At 39.6% G+C, this 22,082-nt stretch overlaps 1 protein-coding gene across 5 annotated transcripts in view; it reads left to right on the forward strand.

Moving 5' to 3' along the window:
• TRIP4 (thyroid hormone receptor interactor 4) overlaps positions 1–22,082 on the forward strand; it is a 65,563-nt gene that overhangs the window by 22,946 nt on the left and 20,535 nt on the right. For all 5 annotated transcript variants that reach the window (XM_034994848.1, XM_034994852.1, XM_034994849.1 and 2 more), the window contains 5 exons: positions 309–524; positions 6,153–6,279; positions 9,890–10,077; positions 15,450–15,574; positions 17,026–17,117. In XM_034994848.1, coding sequence (XP_034850739.1) covers positions 309–524; positions 6,153–6,279; positions 9,890–10,077; positions 15,450–15,574; positions 17,026–17,117 — 748 coding nt within the window. The remainder of the gene's footprint in view (positions 1–308; positions 525–6,152; positions 6,280–9,889; positions 10,078–15,449; positions 15,575–17,025; positions 17,118–22,082) is intronic.

Below are 22,082 nucleotides of genomic sequence, written 5' to 3' on the forward strand. Positions count from 1 at the left end.
ACTCAGATGCAGCAAAACCTGATGGAAGCCCAATTATGGCTGGACTAGTAAAAAAAAAAAACATGGTAGAAGCATAATGGGTTATGCTGCTGTGTCTTTTTCTGCCTGAGAGTGAGATTAGTTTTAGGAGCTGAACTGAGACTGCAATGGGGATAAGATACATGCAGAAGCTGGGAACCAAGCAGAGCTTGACCTGATTTTGGAACTTTTTCGGGCATCTATATTTAAGGTAATAATCTGAGGATATCAAGTCCTTGTTTTATCAACAGTGACCCAATTGACATGTGTTCTGTTTTTTACCTCCTTAGCATTCGAAGGACCCAAGTCATTGATGATGAGTCAGATTACTTTGCCAGTGATTCTAACCAGTGGTTGTCTAAAATTGAACGGGAGACCCTGCAAAAGCGAGAGGAGGAGCTGAGAGAATTTCGACATATGTCTCGGCTCTCTAAGAAAATCACCATTGACTTTGCAGGCAGGAAGATCGTGGAAGATGAAAATCCACTAGCAGAGTATCACAGCAAGTAAGTGGGCAGCACCAGAAAGGGTTTGGGAGGGGACAGTTTGACTGTAAAGGATTTGCCCCCCTGTCAGGGATCTGTTATTTTGTTTATTTTCTATTTTATTTTATTTTATTTTATTTATTTATTTTTTTTAGATTTTATTTATTTTTTAGAGAGCGAGCGAGAGAGAAACAGCATGAGAAGGGAGAGGGTCAGAGGGAGAAGCAGGCTCCCCGCTGAGCTGGGAGCCCGATGTGGGACTCGATCCCAGGACCCTGGGATCATGACCTGAGCCGAAGGCAGACACTTAACCATCTGAGCCACCCAGGCGCCCTATTTTATTTTATTTTTTAAAAGATTTTATTTATTTGAGAGGAGAGAGAGAGCATGAGCAGGGGGAGGGACGGAAGGAGAGGGAGAAGCAGACTCCCCTGCTGAGCAGGATCCCGACATGGGGCTCAATCTCAGGACCCTGGGACCATGACCTGAACTGAAGATAGACGCTTAACTGACTGAGCCACCCAGGTGCCCCTATTTTTGTTGATTTTAAAAATATATTCATTTGGAATAGAACTATGTAAGAGTAGCTAAGAAAATTTTGAAAATGAACAGTGAGGGGAACTTGTCTTCTAGATAATTGCTGTAGTTTGATAAACTTTTTAAAACAATGAGGTATAGTTTGGGCATGGGAGAAGATCAATGAAATATAAAGAAATCCAGAAACAAACCTGCATTGTGTGTGCTTGTGTATACACATGTGTAAATTAGTAATTGAAACAGGTAGCATTTCTCTTTTTTTTTTTTTTGAAGATTTATTTAGGGGCGCCTGGGTGGCTCAGTCATTAAGTGTCTGCCTTCGGCTCAGGTCATGATCCTGGGGTTCTGGGATCGAGCCCCGCATCGGGCTCCCTGCTCCGCAGGAAGCCTGTTTCTCCCTCTCCCACTCCCCCTGCTTGTGTTCCCTCTCTCGCTGTGTCTCTCTCTATCAAATAAATAAAAAATCTTTAAAAAAAATTAATAAAAGATTTATTTATTTGAGAGAGCGTGTGTGCGCGAGTAGGGGGAGGGGCAGAGGGACAGGAAGAGGGAGAGAATCTCAAGCAGACTCCCCGCTCAACACTCACAGAGCCTGACATGGGGCTCTATCCCCCGACCCTGAGATCATGACCTGAGCCAAAATCGACAGAGCTACCCAGGCTCTCCTGAAACAGGTAGCATTTCTAGATAGTAAGGAAAGGGTTAAATATATGTTGGGATGATTGGGCACCAACTTGGAAAAAATCTACATTAGATTACCTACCTAGGGGCGCCTGGGTGGCTCAGTTGGTTAAGCGACTGCCTTCGGCTCAGGTCATGATCCTGGAGTCCCAGGATCGAGTCCCGCATCGGGCTCCCCGCTCAGCGGGGAGTCTGCTTCTCCCTCTGGCCCTCCCCCTCTCATGTGCTCTCTCTCTTTCTCAAATAAATAAATAAAATCTTTAAAAAAAAAAGATTACCTACCTAGATTACATACCTCAAACCATACTGTGATAATAAGTTTGACTAAATAGTGAAATATAGAAGAGATAAAAGGATCAGAAAGAAAGAAATATAGGAGAATATAGGTATAATCTTGGTGTAATAAAGCTCTTTCTAAGCAAGATACAAAACCCAGAAATAAAAAAGACAAGACATTTTATTTATTTTATTTAAGATTTTATTTATTTATTTGAGAGAGAGCACAAGCTGGGGGGAGAGGCAGAGGGAGAGGGAGAAGCAGACTAGCGAGAGGGAGAAGCAGACTCACCCTCAGCAGGTAGCCCGATGTAGGGCTTGATCCCAGGACCCTGAGATCATGACCTGAGCCGAAGGCAGCTGCTTAACCAACTGAGCCACCCAGGCACCCCAAGATATTTTTAGTAAAGTAAAAAAATACTACCAAATTGAGAGAATATTGTAAACATTTTTAAGTCAAAAGAAGAATATATAATATTTATATAAATATATTATAATATTATTAAATATTTAAATAATAATAATAATATATATTATAATTTATATATTTATATTATATATTATATTACAATGATTACATAATTTTTATATTATATTAATAATACTATAATATATATTATATTTATAATATTTATATCTATCTATATCTATGTAAAGACCTGCTACAAACAGCCCGGTAGAAAAATGAGCAAGGTTAAGGACAGTTTACAGGTGAGGAAATACAAATATCCTGTAGACATTTTTTTTAAGTGCTCAACTAGTTAAAAGGGTAATGCAAATTTTAAAAGCTAATGTACCATTTAATTGGCTGAAATAAAAAATACATATATATAAAATATTGCATAATCTGTGAGTGTAAGAAAATGGATATGCTCTTCTACTGTGGATGGGACTATTAAAATGGTACAGCCTCAATGTCAAGAGTGAACCCTAATGTAAAGTATGGATTTTGGGTGATAATGATGTGTCAGTGTAGGTTGATTAATTTTAACAAATGTTAAATGGTTGATAATGGAAGAAACTATGGATGTATGGGGCAAGGAGCATATGAGAAATGCGTGAGCCTTCTGTTTTCCTATGAACTTAAAACTGCTCTAAAAAATAAAGTTTAATGAAAAAATCTCCATCATGGCCAATTTCAAGTTACAAACGTCAAGTCACTGAATGTAGAGTTCAGAGATACGGTATTGGCTCCAGCATAGCAGTGAAAAGAAAGGACAGGATCTCACTCCCTGCTTTCTGTTTTGCAAATGGCATTGGTTTCTCTTCCTCTCTCTCTCTTTCTTTCTTTCTCTCTCTCTCTCCCCCCCCCATCCCCTCTTTCTCTGCCCCCCCCCCCCCCCCCCCCCGCCAAACACACACACACAACTGGATATTGGTAAACATAGTAATGCTTGCCACAAGGTCCAATCCTTGGCCTTCTCTTTCAGATCTGGCAAATCCATCATAGAATTTTCCTAAGCAAAGGTTATTCTCTCCATAAAAGAAATTCTACCACTAACTTCAAAATAATTATTTGTTCTCACCTATTACATACTTGATACATAGATATAAAGAAAAAAATAAAATTATTTTTGGGTGATGTGTTTAGGAACTTTTAATTTTTTTCCCATTAATTTTTATTTTCCAGTTATGAATTTCCTTTATAATAATAAAATTATTTTTATGTTCAATGAAAAACGGTACAGCTTTTTAGAAGTGAAATTGGATAGTATCTCAAACTGTATCTTATTCTATGCATACTTTTTGACTTGTCAACGATAACCAGATAGCAAGATGCTAGTTTCTTCATCCCTTTCTCAACATTTTAAGGAAATATTTGCCTTTCTGATACATGAAAAATGGTGTTTATTTCATCAAAATTTTTATTCACATTTCCTTGCTTTGGTTTTTTGCTGGTAATTCTGAACTTTCTAAAAATATGTTAATTAGCTATTTGTATTCTTTTATAGATTCTAGAGTTGTAGATATACTTCCCATTTGTTATGTCTCAAATCTATTTCCTTCCTTCAGATCCCACTGTCCCCCACCTTATTTTATTTAGACTCACCTCTCCCTTCAAAAATTCTTATTTTTCTTTTCTTTTAGCTTCATGCCTGTGTTTGAAAATTATCCTGAGTTTGGAAATTTCTCCCCCAATCTTTGCCTTTGAAATAATCTACCTACTTGGTACAACACGTGGGATGATAATAGCAATGATTGTAATAACTGTATCATAGTAATAGCTACATCCTTCCATGTTTTGTTCATCATCTTCATAGCTGTTTTAAACCTGCCATTTAGAGTCAAAGCTTCTTGAAGGCAAGAACCTTGTCTTCCACACCTTTTTTCTTCTTAAGGCATGCTGGCCTCAGTGTGGGACTGGAACTCACAACTCTGAATTTAAAACCTGAGCTGAGATCAAGAGTCCAATGCTTAACCATCTGAGACACCCAGGCGCCCCTCTTTTGTTTTTTTTCTATTTTTTATTTTTTTTAAGTTTTTATTTATTTATTTGACAGACACAGCAAGAAAGGGAACACAAGCAGGGGGAGTGGGAGAGGGAGAAGCAGGCTTCCTGCTGAGCAGGGAGCCCGATGCGGGGCTTGATCCCAGGACCCTGAGATCACGACCTGAGCCGAAGGCAGACACTTGATGACTGAGCCACCTAGGCACCCCTCCTTCACACTTTTAAGTTGCCTTGCATATCAGAGGTTCCTAACAAATATCTCTTTGATTGTATTCAATTAAATTGTATTTAATTGGCCTTTCCTACTGGTAAAAGCTTTTCATTATGTTGTGCCTCATAATTATCATTATCCACAAACATTTGTCAAGCATCTAGCAGGGACATGGAGTACAGCAACAAGTAATGTAGAGGTATCAAGTAGAATAAAATACGGTTCCTGCAGGACCTATAATCTCTTACTAACCAGGAGGATTAGTTCTGTAGTCTTTAAATGAATAACATCACATTCTTTTGTGAGTTTAGAGCCAAAATAAATAACAAACACCATAGGCACAGGATAACATGGGATGTATTCAGTGACTGTTTAAATAGTAGGTGTTATAGGACTTCAGAGAAAGGAGTAAGCACTTTTTTTTTTAAGATTTTATTTTATTTGACAGAGAGAGACACAGTGAGAGAGGGAACACAAGCAGGGGGAGTGGGAGAGGGAGAAGAAAGCAGGCTTCCCGTGGAGCAGGGAGTCCGATGTGGGGCTCAATCCCAGGACTCTGGGATCACAACCCGAGCCAAAGGCAGAAACTTAATGACTGAGCCACCCAGGCGCTCAAGGAGTAAGCACTTTTATGCTGGGACAGTAGAAGGCCTTATTAGAACTTCTGGGCCTTGAAGGAAGGATAGAATCCGGGTCAGCATGGAGGAGTAGAGAGGGACTTCTGAGTGGCAGAGGAGTAATTGAATGTGTTGAGTAAATAGGCTGCTATAGAATACTCTTCTGTGGGTCAGACTATTTCTAGGCATGTTTTCTAATCTTGGCATCTTTAGTGATCTTGTTAAACAGATGAGTGATTGTAGTATGCCCTACCTATTTTCTTTTTTTTGTCGTTGTTGTTTTTTTAAGATTTTTTATTTATTTATTTGACAGAGAGAGACACAGTGAGAGAGGGAACACAAGCAGGGGGAGTGAGTGAGGGAGAAGCAGACTTCCTGCCGAGCAGGGAGCCCAATGCGGGGCTCGATCCCAGGACCCTGAGATCATGACCCGAGCCGAAGGCAGACACTTAATGACTGAGCCACCCAGGCTCCCCTATTTTCTTTTTTTTAAGATTTTATTTATTTGATAGAGCACAAGCAGAGGGAGAGAGAGGGAGAAGCAGGCTCCCTGCTGAGCAAGGAGCCCGATGTGGGACTCGATCCCAGGACTCTGGGATCACGACCCAGGTCGAAGACGCTTAACCCAGGACGCTTAACCCAGGTGTCCTGCCCTACCTATTTTCTTAGTGTTCTGGAACTTTCTACTAACTTATATTCCTTAGGGTCCTTGGAGTGAAGAAAAGGAAGTTGGTGATGGGGAGTAGGGAAGATCATCCATGGACCCCTCTTTGAATTTCAAATTTTATCATTGTTGAAGGATTTTATGTTGTGGTAAGTAAGGATATTCTGAGCATATAACATTATCAATTATTGCATCCTTTGTTTTGTTATCACAGACTAGATGAAACAATTCAGGCAATTGCCAATGGAACCTTGAACCAACCACTGACCAAACTGGATAGATCTTCTGATGAGCCTTTGGGAGTTCTGGTGAATCCCAACCTGTACCAGTCCCCTCCCCAGGTTAGTGGACCTTTGCTCTAACTGGTAATAAGAGGAGTTTGGGCCCAGATATTTCTCCTTTCAAGTGTGCCTATTTCATAGGTTTTAGATACCAATCTGCGCTTTCAACACACCCACCACTTATTTTCTGGCTCCAGTTTTTTCCAGTTTTTCCAGCACTTCTAACAATTTGACCTGTATTATCTTCCAAGTATTTCCCAAGAGAGGGTTTTTAAAAGTAAGATATTTAGATAGTAATCCCATGGTCCTTTCATTAATGTTCTTTCTCTACCTTTTATAGAAAATGGGTAGTCCCAGGGAATGGTGTTTTAAATTAATACATTCATTGTTGTCATTCATTTTTCCATTGTACATTGAGCATCTGCTATGTGCAAGCATAGTAGTAAGTGATAAACTGTATACTGCTTCTGTCCTCAAAAAACTCACCGGCTAGTAGGGAAAAAGATTACATAAGCAGCTCTAATACTAATAGAAATATAAATAAAGTATGGTGGAAACCCAGAGGAGGGAAACAGTACTTCCAGTTGAGGAGAATAAAAGAGGCTTTTATAGGGAAGCTATATTCATTAGAAGTAAATATCCAAGAAAATGAATATTTGGGGATGGTGGGAGAAAAAACATTCCAAGCAGAATGAACTGTAGGAATAAAGCATGGGTACATGAAAGCATGGCCTGTATATTTATGGAAAAATGAATTTAGCTGCTTAGATAGTACTTATCAAAGGGATTATCCTGAGAAATGGAGTAAGGTTAGGTAAGTAGAACCAAATCACTAAAGAGTGTAAATGTTTAGGAAGTTTTCACATTTTTGTTTTCTAAGTAAATGTGAGCCATAGAGGGTTCTTATGCAAAGAGATGCAATCAGAACAGTGCTTTAGACAGCTTAACTGGAGATATTCATTCAGCTCTTTATACATGCCAGGTTCTAGGAAATTAAAAGGTGTAAAGGCCCAGCTCCTATCTTTAAGGACTTCAGATTTCCTAGAAAGATGTGTTTGGATACAAATAATTTCAATTCCTTAAGATGGTTGCATATAGGGGCGCCTGGGTGGCTCAGTCGTTAAGCGTCTGCCTTCGGCTCAGGTCATGATCCCGGGGTCCTGGGATCGAGCCCTGCATCGGGCTCTCTGCTCCGCGGGAGGCCTGCTTCTCCCTCCCCCACTCCCTCTGCTTGTGTTCCCTCTGTCGCTGTATCTCTCTCTGTCAAATAAATAAATAAAATCTTTAAAAAAAAAAAAAGATGGTTGCATATAACACTATATGTTAATTATACTTCAATTAAAAAAAGGATAATTGCAATGATAGACACATGTTGTGCATAGAGTAGGACTTCAGGAAAGAGTTCGTAAATGCACTAGAGGAGTCACCAAAGAAATGGTGTTTGAGAGAAGACTTAAATTAAGGATGAATAACAATTTCCAATGAGACAGATCTAGGGAGGGGATTCCAGGTAGAAGCTACAACATGTAGCACAGGCTCAGCAGTTTAGGAGCATTGTAGATTTGGTAGAACCAGAATTAACTAAGTATTTTTAAAAGTTAAGAGGAAAAAAAAAAGATGGACTAGTAGGTGTATTAGTTTCCTAGGGTAACCATAACAAAGTATCACAATTAGTTGGCTTAAAACAACAGAAATTTATTCTCTCACAGTTCCCTAACACCAAAATCAAGGTATTGGCAGGGCACACACTCCCTCCGAAGGCTCTACGGGAGAATGCTTCCTTGCCTCTTTGAGCTTCTGGTGGCCCTAGGCATCCCTTGGTTTGTAGCTGCATCATTTCTAATGTCTGCCTCCATCTTTACATGGCCTTATTCTCTGTATGTTTTTGTCTCTATGTGTTCTTCCCTTTTATAAAGGCACCAGTCATTGGATTTGTAGTGCACCCTAACCTAGCATGACCTTATCTTAATTTGATTACATCCACAAAGACTATTTCCAAATAAGGTCACTTTCACAGGTTCTGGGTAGACATAAATGTTAGGGGGGATACTACTCAACCCAGTACAGTAGTCAGCATCTTACCATGAAAGCCTTTATGTCTCATGCTAAGGAGTCTGGTTTTATTCCAAAGTAGACAGAGAAGTCATTAAAGAATTTTAGCAGAAGATTGGCATGACTTCCATGCCTGTATAGAGAATGGATTGGAAGGAGGAGTAAGACTGGAAGCAAGGAAATTCCTAAGAAGGTTATTGCAGTAGTGCAGTGGGGAGATAATGAGGGCCCAGGTTAGTGTTGTAACACTACTAGGGTAGCAGAGAGTTATGTAAAGGCTAAAAATTTAGTCCTGTTAGTAGGGTCTATAATAATATTATTGAAAGATAAGAGATTAATTTAGGAAAGTGGCTGTGGGAACAGAGAAACAGGTAATATAAACTAGAACTGTAGTAGAGATAAAACAGAGAATGTGGGCCTCAGAATTGTTCAAACACGAACATGTTTACAAAATCAGTTATTTCCCCTATAAAGGATGAGTCTTTTCTGGATATTCAGAGTTAAGGACTTCTATCTCTGTGTAATATTTATTCTATTCTGCTTTAAGTTTTGGATAGCTATTTATGTTTTTGTCTTCTACTAGGATTTGTCTTCTACTAGTTCCTTGAGAGAAAGAACTGTATCTTTTTTGTACTTTATGTGCTTCACATAGTCAAGTATTCAGTAAATGTTCATTTTTTTAAGATATAATGCAGTTGATTAGAATCATAAAACTTTATTACAGAAGGATTATTAGAGATTAATTTAGTCCAACCCCCTCATTTTATAGTTGAGAAAACTGAAACTGTTAGAAGTTAAACAATTGTTTAGAGTCTCTAAACTACCACTCTAGTTTTTTTCCCCCTATAAATTATCAAATAAAAAGTCAAAAGTTAAGAAGACTAACCCCAAAGTTTATCATCCTAATAAAGCCTTTTTTTTTTTTTTTAATTTTGGAGCCTTCAGTCTTCTTGTTCTGGAAGAAACATTAACCTTTGTCATTCTGTGTCAGAACTACTGCCAGGATGAATCAGTTTGCTCTGTTACCTCTGTCCTCTCTCTTCTCTTTATGTGATGGGAGCCTTGTTTCAGTTGTGCTCCGTCCTGTCTTTTAAGGGACAAGTTCATTTCAGGGTAAGAGAAAACGTCATGCCTCCAGTAGAACTGCTGCCCATGATGGTATCTGTTTGGCTTTATCATGATGCCACCATGTGACTCTGCCCCTAAGCACATGAAAAATGTGTGGACCAAAATGTTGAACCTTTGTTGATGGAATTATGTTGGGAAATTGTCCAGAATCCAGTATGGATCATTAATAAATATAAAGTGGGAATAATTGCAGACCTTGTACTTGGTCTACTAGTTGTATTGTTGCTGGAATTAGGAAGCTATGTATGGAGATTTCAACATTTTGATTATCTTTTAAGATGGGACTTTGTTATCATACCTACAACTCCTACTGAATATAATTATACCTACTACCTTTTTTGGCCTTGTTTCAGATAAAGATGGGATAAACTTTAAGGAAACTGTGCCCAGTATGATTTCTTCATTATAAGCATTCATCTCATTTTGTATATCTACCCCAGGTTCTTTCCTTGTCAGACAGAACTGTATGTTTGGTTTCTTTTTTGTGTAGTGGATAGACCAGACAGGTGCAGCCTCACAGAAGAAGGCTTTCCATTCAGCAGGATTGGAACTAGAATTCAGCTCCTATCGGCACCAGCTACGAATCCAGGACCAAGAATTTCAGGAAGGCTTTGATGGTGGCTGGTGCCTCTCTATGCATCAGCCCTGGGCTTCTCTGCTTGTCAGAGGGATCAAAAGGTAAGGATGGAAATGAATCTTGGCAATGGGAGATTTTACAGTGACATAAACTTGATTTAGAATTATGAATTGGGGAGGTGCCTGTGTGGCTCAGTTGGTTAAGCATCTGACTCTTGATTTTGGCTCAGGTCATGATCTCAGGGTTATGAGGTTGAGCCCCACGTTGGGTCTGTGCTGGGCATAGAGCCTGCTTAAGATTCTCTATTCACCCCCCCCCCCCAATCTTTCTATCTCTCTCTAAAAAAAAGAAATAGAGTTAATTTTCCCCAATGTAGTGATGATTTATAATACTCTTCACATAGAACTTTCAGCAATATATTCATGTTACTGATTTGGTAGTAGTGTTTTTACTGAATAGCTTAAAAAAAAAAACTGAGGTTAGAAAAACTAAGGATCCTAGTCATAACAAAGAATAGAAGACCAGTTTTTCATCTTTGTAAGAAAGTCTTTTTTTTTTTTTTAAGATTTTATTTATTTGTTGAAGAGAGAGAGCACAATCAGGGGGAGCAGCAGGCAGAGGGAGAAGCAGGCTCCCTGCTGAGCAAGGAGCCAGATGTGGGACTGGATCCCAGGACCCTGGGATCGTGACCCAAGTTGAAGGCAGACGCTTAACCGACTGAGCCACCCAGGCATCCCTGGAAGAAAGTCTTGACAAGACTTGGCTTTGCCTTTGTAATATAGCACTCAGCAACATTAATGGTTTGGTCCTATTTGAAATTCAAAGTTTTTATACCTATTTATTAATATTTTTTAATACATCAGCCCAACTGTGGTTTTGTTTTTCTATCATATATCTATCTACTAATCTGAGTAACCATATTGAGAAACTATTTTACCACAAATTCCTTTTCTACAAAAAGTGCGGGATTTAGTAAGAGTTAAGTAGAAGTATTACAGAGTTGAGTCATTGTACCTATTAATAATGGTCAGAACTTACTATTCTGTGGTTTCTTCTTTCTTCTCAATTCAATTTTAAAAAACAGTTTTTTTGGAGTGCCTGCCTGGCTCATTTGGTAGAACATGTGACTCTTGATCTTGGGGTTGTAAGTTTGAGCCCACATTGGGTATAGAGATTACTTAAAATTAAAATCTTTAAAAAAATAAAATAAAAAATAGGTTTTTCTCTGCTTTCATAGATATAAATAGAAAATTGGAAAATACAGAAAAAGATCACATATAATTCCACCACTTAGAAACAGCTACTGTTAGGGGTGCCTGGGTCGCTCAGTCAGTTGAGCATCTGCCTTTGGTTCTAGCCGTGATCCCAGGGTCCTGGGATCAAGCCCGATGTCCCCATGTCGGGCTCTCTGCTCAGAGGGGAGCCTGCTTCTCCCTCTCCCTCTGCCTGCCACTCCCCCTGCTTGTGCTCTCTCTCTCTGTGTCAAATAAATAAATCTTCTAAAAAAAAGAAAGAAAAAGAAACAGCTATTGTTAGCATTTTAGAGAGTTTACTTACATTTTTTTCCTGTGCAAATTGTTATATAGTGAGATCATAATATATATTGTTTTACTTCTTTCACTTTATCATTACAACATATTCATTTTTCCTTTTTTCCCAGTTTTATTGAAATGTAATTAACATATAACATTAGTTTAAGGTGTACAGTGTAATGATTTGATAGGTAAGTATATATTTTTATATAATTGCCTCAGTAAGTTTAGTTAACATCCATTACCTCACATAGTTACAAATTTTTTGTTTGTCATGAGAACTTTTTTTTAAAAAAAGATTTTATTTATTTCAGGGGGAGTGGGGAGAGGGAGAAATAGGATCCCCGCTGAGCAGGGCTTGGGGCTCGATCCCAGGACCCTGGGATCATGACCTGAGCCCAAGGTAGACGCGTATATCACTGAGCCACCCAGGCGCCTCTGTCATGAGGACTTCTAAGATCTACTTTCTTAGCAGCTTTTAAATATAGAATACAGTACTTTTTAAAAAATTTTATTTAGTTATTATTTATTTATTTGAGAGAAAGAGAGCACAAGCAAGGGGGAGTGGCAGAGGGAGGGGGGGAAGCAGGCTCCCTGCTGAGCAGAGAGCACGATGTGGGGCTTAATCCCAGGACCTGGGGATCATGACCTGAGCCAAAGACAGATGCTTAACCGACTGAGCCACCCAGGCACCCCTAAACAGTACAGTATTGTTAACTGTAGTCACCAGCTGTACATTACTTCCCCAGGACTTATTTATCTTACAACTGAAAGTTTTGACTGTCTTCACCCATTTACCTCTGGCAACCACCAATTTATTCTCTGTATCTATGAGTTTGTTTTTTTTTCAGATTCCACATATAAGTGAGATCATACAGTATTTGTCTTTTTCTGTCTGATTTAGCACAATGCCCTCAAGGTCTATCCATGTCTTAAATTAAATGGCTGGATTTCCTTCATTTTTATGGCTGAATAATATTCCATTTCACATATATACCACATTTTCTTTATCCATTCATCCATCAGTGGACATTTGGTTGTTTCCATGTCTTGGCCGTTGTAAATAATGCTGCAGCGAATGGTGGGGTGCAGATATCTTTTTTTTTTAAAGATGTTATTTATTTATTTGACAGAGAGAGAGTGAGAGCAGGAACACAAGCAGGGGGAGAGGGAGCGGGAGAAGCAGGCTTCCCGCCAAGCAGGGAGCCCGACGCGGGGCTCGATCCCAGAACCCTGGGATCATGACCTGAGCCGAAGGCAGATGCTTAATGACTGAGCCACCCAGGAGCCCTGACATCTTTTTTTTCCCTTTCTATTTTGTCTATTAGAATTTACTATGCCTACGGGCGCCTGGGTGGCTCAGTTGGTTAAGCGACTGCCTTCGGCTCAGGTCATGATCCTGGAGTCCCAGGATTGAGTCCCGCGTTGGGCTCCTTGCTCAGCAGGGGGTCTGCTTCTCCCTCTGACCCTCCCCCCTCTCATGTGCTCTCTCTCTCTCTCTCAAATAAATAAATAAAATCTTAAAAAAAAAAAAAAAAGAATTTACTATGCCTAGGCAGTGTCCTAACAGTAATAATACCTTATATTTAAATAGATTTTTACAGTTTTAAAAGTAGTAGCTCTATGAAATAGATTAGGCCAGTATTATTACAGTCTTGCACAAATGAAGACACTTAGGTAAGCAAAGGTAAAGTAGCATTCTCTGAATTACAAAGCTAGTTTGTAGCAGAGATGGAACTAGAGTTCAAGTTTTCAAAGTGTTTTTTCCATTCTTACTGTATAAGCTTCAGTCATTTTTCTTCTGAAAGAAAATTTTTTATTGGCATTTAGGATGAATCATTTCTACTGTGATGTTTTCATTATTAGCTGTGATTTCCCTCCTTCTTTAAGATGCATTACCGTTTTTCTCCCCTCTTGAAGGTCAGGCCTTCTTGCTTTGGCTTGTAATTGTTTTATAGTTCATATGTGTAGTGCCATTAGTACAAATGCATGTGAATCTGCTTCTGCTTCAGGGCAGCTGGGCCCTTAGATACCTGTTTTTCTTATTCAGTTTTCTACAATTTGGTTATCTTTTCCATCTTCCAAAGTGGAAAACTAAACAGCTTGCCTTCTGCTGAGAGAATCAGAATGTTTACATTTCTCTCATCCTATTTTGGATCTGTGTTATTCAGATTTTGTTACTGAAAAGAACAGATGAGCAGCATCCAGCCCACAATAACTAATGCCACAGAAGTAAAATGAGCGGTTCTGCCACATTTGTGAGACTGTTTTCTCAGTAACCCTTCAGGTTATTTGGTATGGAGAGAAGAAAGCTAATGATTCATTCTTCATTTATTGATCACCTATTATGTGCCTGGCACTCTTTCAATTCATCTGTATTGGAAAATGAAGGATATGAGAAATTCCCTGTTTTCCATTATAAGAATAGTGTAATAGGAGTATGATCAAGGTACTTATTTCATTTGGTTGGGAACTAAAAGAGGAACATCATTTTTTTCTTTTTCTTTTATTTTTTATTTGAGTATAGTTGACACACAGTGTTAATAGTTGTTTCAGGTATACAGCTTAGTGATTTGACAAGTTTATACATTATGCTTTGTTCACCACAAGTATAACTACCCTGTGTCCCATTACATTGCTACTACAATATCATTGTATTCCTTATGCTCTGCTTTTTATTCCCGTGATTTACTCATTCCATAACTGGAATCCTGTACCTCCCGCTCTCCTTCACTCATTTTGCCCAATTCCACCTCCCCCAGGAACATCTTTTTGTAATCTTTGGAGAGTAACTAAATTCTCTTGGATGCATTGTTATTCCACTTAAAGATTCTTTCAAACTAGTCAAGTTGTTTAATTATCTACAAAGAACATAATCCTTTATAGAATACTTAGAAAATATAAATGAATGTGGCTACAGTTTAAAGAGTGAAGATGATAAGTATTTTCATTTACTTAAATTCTATTAAGTAATAATCATAAAAGTACTATTCTTAGAGATTTGTGTGTTGGTGAGGATTTTCCTGTTAGGTTAGAGAACAATTAACAAAGCTTCCAAGAAAAGGTTAGCCTTTGACTCAAAGAAGAGCAAGGATTTCCTTTTTTGTGGAACAACTTAGATGCCTTGAAAATGTAAGATTTGGGGGGCGCCTGGGTGGCTCAGTTGGTTGAGCGACTGCCTTCAGTTCAGGTCATGATCCTGGAGTCCTGGGATCGAGTCCCGCATCAGGCTCCCTGCTCGGCGGTGAGTCTGCTTCTCCCTCTCACCCTACCCCCTCTTGTGCTCTCTCTCTCTGTCTCAAATAAATAAAATAAAATCTTTAAAAAAAAGAAAAAAGAAAATGTAAGATTTGGGGGCACCTGGGTGGCTCAGTAGGTTAAGCATCTGCCTTCAGCTCAGGTCATGATCCTGGAGTCCCAGGGTTGAGGGCCCCCCCACCCATGCATCATCCGGGCCCCCTGCTCAGCAGGGAGTCTGCTTCTCCCTCTCCCTCTGCCCCTCCCCCCACTTATGTTCTCTCTTCTCTCTCACTTGCTCACTCTCAAATAAATAAAATCTCTTTAAAAAAAAAAAAGTAAGATTTGGGTGCACAAGCAGGGGGAGCAGAGGCAGAGTGAGAAGCAGACTCCCCGCTGAGCAAGGAGCCCGACGGGGGACTTGATCCCAGAACCCTGGGATCATGACCTGGGCCAAAGTCAGACACTAAACTGTCTGAGCCACTCAGGTGCCAGAATTGTCTTTGTTCTGATGTTAGGAAAAGCTAGAGAACAGAGTTCATACTCCAGTGAAGGGTATTGTATGTCTTTCACACAAAATACCCCTCTTTGTGAGATACCTTCTGTAGATCTCTTGGTTTAACTGGATGATTTGCTGTATTAAATTAGATCCTCTGGGATACGAGAATTTGGATCCTTCCTACTAAATCTGTAATTGTTTTAAGGGTGGAGGGCAGAAGCTGGTACACTCCTCACAGAGGACGACTTTGGATAGCAGCCACAGCCAAAAGACCCTCCCCTCAAGAAGTCTCAGAACTCCAGACTACATATCGTGTTCTTCGTGGGAAAGGTAACAGCCATATATTCTCCTTTCAATATTATTTGATGGAGAGAATTCATTGTTGTTGATGTTCATCTTCTTTCATTTCCTTCTTCCTAGGACTTTCTTTTTTCTGGGGGGTGTGACTGGTATGAGAGGGACTTTCATCTTTGTGTATGTTTGTTTAGTAGCAGATCATAGACAGCTGTTCAAAGCATTGATTCATCAACCAATGAAAATAAAAATAACAGTTCCCAACACGAGAAATCGACCAACTAGTTTTAATTTCTTTTTTTTTTTTTTAAGTAGGCTCCATACCCAGCATGGAGCCCAGTGTGGGGCTTGAACTCACGACCCTGATATCAAGACCTGAGATAAAGAGTCGGATGCTTATCCGACTTGAGCCAGTTTTAACTTCATCTGAGGAAATTTTCTTCCTTCCTTCCTTCCCTAAATTGTGAGAGCAACATGACTACTATAAACTTTGGGATCTTTAGATTGGGAAGAACAACCATAGTAAGAATTTTTTGGAGGGAGTAACCCAAATAGACATCTGCTGTGGGATTTTGACAGGTCAGAGTTGGTTGACTTAAGCAGTGTATTTTGGGAATCATCCCAAGCACATAAAGTTTGGATCCAAAAAACCACTTCTGACCCTTAGGTGTTTCGTTTTTCTTCCTCTTATCTAACTCATACAGTTGTTTTGAAGGTAGAATGAGAGGATAATTACAGAACTGCCTTTAAAAGTTTTTAGGAGGGGCGCCTGGGTGGCTCAGTTGGTTAAGCGACTGCTTTCGGCTCAGGTCATGATCCTGGAGTCCCTGGATCGAGTCCCGCATCGGGATCCCTGCTCGGCAGGGAGCCTGCGTCTCCCTCTGACCCTCCCCCCTCTCATGTGCTCTCTCTCTCTCATTCTCTCTGTCTCAAATAAATAAATTAAAAAAATAAATAAATAAATAAAAGTTTTTAGGAAACCAAAGTTTTAGGAATCAAAAGTGCATGTTTCCTTAAAAGCACATTTTTGTTTTGACTGATATGACTGGCTTGTTTTAAATTTGTGTTGTCTTTTTTTTTTTCTAACTCCCTATGGTCTGTCATTCTTATATTTTTTTACTACATTTTTTTGGTTTTTCTCTTCACACCTGTAGGTTGTTTCCAAAACCCATCACCACCAAATTCAAGGCTAATCCAGTTGAGTATAGGTGGAATTGATTTGTTTGAAGTTGTAGGGTCCTTGAACTTTGATGGTGTAAGGGTAATTTTTTTTATAGCTTAGGATGTGGATAGTGGACTAAGCCAGCCACTCACTAAATTTTTTGCTAAAATTCAAACAGTTGTGTTAAATAAAAACATCATTGTTTTTCTGTGTCTACAAATAGATAATAGAGAAAGTGATTTGTTCAGAATTGGAAACAGATTCGTGAATTTCAGGGTTACAAAAAAAGGAAATTTATATGATCCTTCTGTTATTCTTGATTCAGATGTGGAATTTCCCAATGACTATCCATCAGGTTGTCTTCTGGGCTGTGTGGACCTCATTGACTGCTTGTCCCAGAAGCAGTTTAAGGATCAGGTGAGTAAGGAATAATTCTCTTGGACACATGCTTGGTTTGCTACCATAGTTGACTTGTAGATCCTTCAACACAGAATATCGTGGAGATAGTAAGGTGTTAGCAACTGAATTTAGACATATGAGGATAATCTTTTCATAGGGAAATACTGGGCAGAAACAGAAAAACCAGTGATGTTTTGGTTTGTGGATACATGTACATTTCTGCATGACAAGCTGTTGCCCCAATCAGGCTAATGAGTACAAGGTCCTTATCCTTTCATAAAACGTTGCTGCTTTTGCTAAAGAAACCCTCCATTATCCCTTAAATTATTTCAGTTAGGTGGTGGGAATAATAAGATTTGTTATTATTTTGGAACATTTGGTCCAGGCGAGACAATTCATGATAGGCTAGTATGTTTGAATTCTGATTGCCTGGACTGTGCCATATTTGGGTTATGTGTGTGAGAGAGAGTGAATGCGTATGCTCATATGTAGGTATGTATTTTTATTTATTTTGATCACTGAAGATTGAACTGACATAACTCGAGTTCATTTTTGAACAGCAGAGGGAGCTGAAGGACTTTAGCTTAATTGGAGAACTCTGAAATTTAGAGCCTTATGTTTACACTCAGACCAGCAGAAATCCAAAATGGGAAAGTCTGTCCTTGGAGCACGAAGAGTTTTACCTAACAATATGGTTTTCCTATTCTTTTTTCTTTCTTTTTTTTTTTTTAAAGATTTATTTATTTATTTGAGAGAGAGAGAATGAGAGAGAGCACATGAGAGGGGTTAGGGTCAGAGGGAGAAGCAGACTCCCTGCCAAGCAAGGAACCCATTGCGGGACTCGATCCAGGGACTCCAGGATCATGACCTGAGCCGAAGGCAGTTGCTTAACCAACTGAGCCACCCAGGTGCCCGGTTTTCCTATTCTTTGAACAGTGGCTTTAGGCAACTACTGTGCCTAGGAAAATGTTCTTCAGTTTCATTTTTCTCAGTAAATTGTTTTCCAGATTTATTTGCCTTTCAATACTGTTATTACGGTTTATAAAAACTGTTCCTATCTTACTCTCTCTACCCGTTCCTCATAGATTTTAACCAATAGTTAGTATCCCTTTAGTTTTTTGTCTTTCATTTTCTTGTGGGTTGCCTCCTCAGCTCTTCTCTGATTACTTTATGTATATGAGTACATTGCTTGCATTTTGGCATGAATTTGATCCCTAGCCTTTTGTTCTGCCCTTATTACCTGATCCAAACCTAGGCAAAACCATAGACACGTGGAGGCCCTTTGTTTTCCACACTCTTCTGCCTATGCCTCTATGGGTCTTTCACCCATTTTTCCAGGATCTTCTTTGCTCTCTTCCTCTCCCTTTTTTTTTTTTTTCAGTCTAGAAGTAAAAATTCCATACATTGGTATTAGCTTTATAGTTGTTTGTTTTTTTTTTAAGATTTTATTTATTTGAGAGAGAGTGCGTGCGCACGAGTCGGGGTGATGGGGCAGAAGGAGAGGGAGAAGCAGAGAGCTGAGCAGGGAGCCCAATGCAGGGCTCAATTCCAAGACCCTGAGATGGTGACCTGAGCTGAAGGCAGACACTTAACCAATTGAACCACCCAGGCCCCCCAGGCTTTATAGTTTTAAAAGACGCTCACAGTCATTAATAGCTTAGTATGACTTAATATGTTATTAATATATTTTCTTCATAGGATATTTGCATTCTAAAAGGGAACTCAGGAGCATCTGGCAGTATGGGTGGTGGGGTTTGGTGAGGGGCCTTCTTTTATTTTCTTATTTGTCAATCAAGCAGACCACCATCTGATACAAGGTCAAATGATTTCAATCATTAGACAGCCAATCTTCTTTCTGCCACAGGTTTGTGTAGAGAAGGGTAGGAAACTGTAATCCTAGCCTATGGAGTATAGCAAAGTTTATGGGAATTAGAAATCTAATTAACAAAACAAATCTCTTTGGTCTCTCACAGATACTTCTCTTTCAGGTCAGCATGATACTCTTCTTCAAGCTTAGATTCTGTCTTTTATCCTGAGGATGCTGAGGGCAGCACATAGAAATGTAGGAATCCTCCCATATGTTCCCAGCTGGAGGTCCTGGCAACTCTCCCTATGAATTTCCCTAATGTATGACATTAGAATATCCCCAAACACCGGAAGCCAGTAGGCTTCACCAAACAGGAATCCCTTACCCATTTTCCCTATGATCAGCTTTTCTGGGGCTTTCCCCCACTGTTTCTTTTCTGTGTTGGGGGTAGCTCAGGAATGTATTCAGAATTGATATTAGACCTATCTAGGGATTATTTATTGGGTAAGGATCTTTAAAAAGTTGTAGCTTTGGTATTTGGCTGCCTTTTAGAAAATGTCTCAAGCATCCTTGGTAATCTCCCTGTTTCTGACCTAGGGTTCTGTGATGTAAGAAATGTGATTACCGAGCCTCTTTTACAAACCTTATTCTCATTTCTGTTAGAATGAGTTGAAAGTTTAGGAGTAATAGCCCTAGACTAGCATTTCCCAAACTATTCCATGCATAAGTGTTCTCTGGAGACATAAAAACAGGGGAGGTGATTCCCTATGGACACATACATTTGGAAAATGTATTTGTATCAAATACATGTATTTGTTTACTTGCAGACCTTTTCAGAGCCCTTAATATGCTAGTGTGCATTATGACTCTGATACATCTAGTGGATATAATGTGTAGTGTTGCAAAAACTTTTAGACCATAAAATCCCCTCTCTCCACCCCATGCACACTACCTACTTACTAACTACAGAACCGGTATCTTGTATATATATACAGCTTAGAAAGTGCTAGGCTACGTATGTTTGGTTTTCTTTTTTTTTTTTTTTTCTTTTAAAAGATTTTATTTATTTATTTGACAGAGACACAGTGAGAGAGGGAACACAAGCAGGGGGAGTGGGAGAGGGAGAAGCAGGCCTCCCGCCGAGCAGGGAGCCCGATGCGGGACTCGATCCAGGGACTCCAGGATCATGACCTGAGCCGAAGGCAGACGCTTAACGACTGAGCCACCCAGGCGCCCCTGTTTGGTTTTCTTTTATTCTCATAGGTCATCTCATTGAGGGAGAATCATCCAGAAATCGGTTTCTTGACCTGTGTCTTTCTGCATCTTCACACTCATTACTCATCACCTAGCTGAATTACATTTTCTTTGAAAACCAGTGTAGATCTAGTAATTTTTTTTTTCAACTGAAGCTAATCTCCTATGTGACTTGGACCACATTTTACTTCTCCATCTTGTTCCTAACTTTTTCCTTCCCCAAAGAAACTCAGTAACTTACTTCCTGACCTCACATTCTTGGCCTTTCTTTGATAAGTTAAAATATACTAAGCCCTCACTATTTTTGGCGTAGTGTGATCATTTGGTCTCTTAAAAAAATAAAAAACAGAAAAGGTTTTATTAGGGGATGTTTAAAATCAAGGACACTATAACTGATTTTTAAAAATACGTGCTAAAAATGCTCTGCCCTGAGCTAAGAACTCCTCTTCCTTTTATCTTTTTTTTTTTTTTTTTTAAAGATTTTATTTATTTATTCATGAGAGACAGAGGCAGAGGGAGAAGCAGGCTCCCTGCAGAGCAGGGAGCCCGATGCGGGGCTCGATGCGGGGCTCGATCCCAGGACCCTGGGATCATGACCTGAGCCGAAGGCAGACGCTTAACCGACTGAGCCACCCAGGCGTCCCATTCCTTTTATCTTCTAAGAGTAGTATGGCTGGCATGGCTAATTTGTGCTGGAAAAAAATCCCACTAGACCCTCAGCCCTCCTGAGTAATGGCAGGGAATCGACCTAGACAAGGTAGGAATGATACAGAAAAGGCTGTGGACTCAACTCGAGAGAGAAAGGTAGATGAGAGCCATCTAGTTACAACTTCTCCCGTATTCCCCTGGAAGGAGCCCATGCCGTTTGCCAGCATTTTATCTGCCAGCAGCAGATGTAAGCTCTCAAAAACAGCAGGGAGGATGTTGACTGCAACAATGCATCAAGGCTGTGGTTTGTAACCTCAATAGTAAGGCAGTTAAAACTTTTTTTTTTTAACAAAGACATTTTGATTGCCAAATCCATAACCATTAGCAGCTGTGGTTTGAACAGTTCTCTAGACCTAACAAGTTTTCAAACAGAAAGTTGAGTTGGTGGCTTTTGTTTCTACTTGTCTGTGTTGTGTTTGTGCTATTTATATATCTGCCTTCAATAGAGAATCTGATTTGTCTGAAATCTCCAAGGTCATTGATTGTTCTGTTTCTTCTAACTAAATCCATTCCTCTCCTGCCAGCTTACTGACCCTTCACTCCATTTGATCTTATGGCTTTTATAATAGCCAAGACCCTATCTTTAAAGAACTCTGCTGAAGCAGTTCTGCTGGGTGCCTATGTAATTGACATGGGCAAGAGAATTGAAGTCTTCAGTGAGTAAGAGAGTATTACTTGTTCCTTCTCCTATAAGGGGTATCCAAGTGATACAGATCTTCAGGAAGATTTGTAAAAATCATGTGTGGACATCATTAGTTTCTATCACCATTATATTATCTGTAGGTCTGAGAGATGAGAAATTAGAGAATGAAGGAGTAGTCAATATTCAAACCAGGCATTTGAAAAATGCAGGGTCCCCAAGTTCCCCACATTTTCCTTTTCTTTCTTTTCTTTTCTTTTTTTTTTTTAAAGTAAGCTCTATACCCAACATGGGGCCTGAACTCACAACCCTGAGACCAAGAGTGTATTGTCTACCGACTAAGCCATCCAGGCACCCTTGCAAATTTTCTTTTAAAATATGTGAAAATGGGGGGCGCCTGGGTGGCTCAGTCGTTAAGCGTCTGCCTTCGGCTCAGGTCACGATCCCAGGGTCCTGGGATCGAGTCCCACATCGGGCTCCCTCCTCGAGGGGAAGCCTGCTTCTCCCTCTCCCACTCCCGCTGCTTGTGTTCCTGCTCTCGCTCTCTCTCTGTCAAATAAATAAATAAAATCTT

This window comes from Mirounga leonina, unplaced genomic scaffold (assembly GCF_011800145.1).
Source record: "Mirounga leonina isolate KUSES-001 unplaced genomic scaffold, KU_Mleo_1.0 Mir_91, whole genome shotgun sequence".
Taxonomy (NCBI): Eukaryota; Metazoa; Chordata; class Mammalia; order Carnivora; family Phocidae; genus Mirounga; species Mirounga leonina.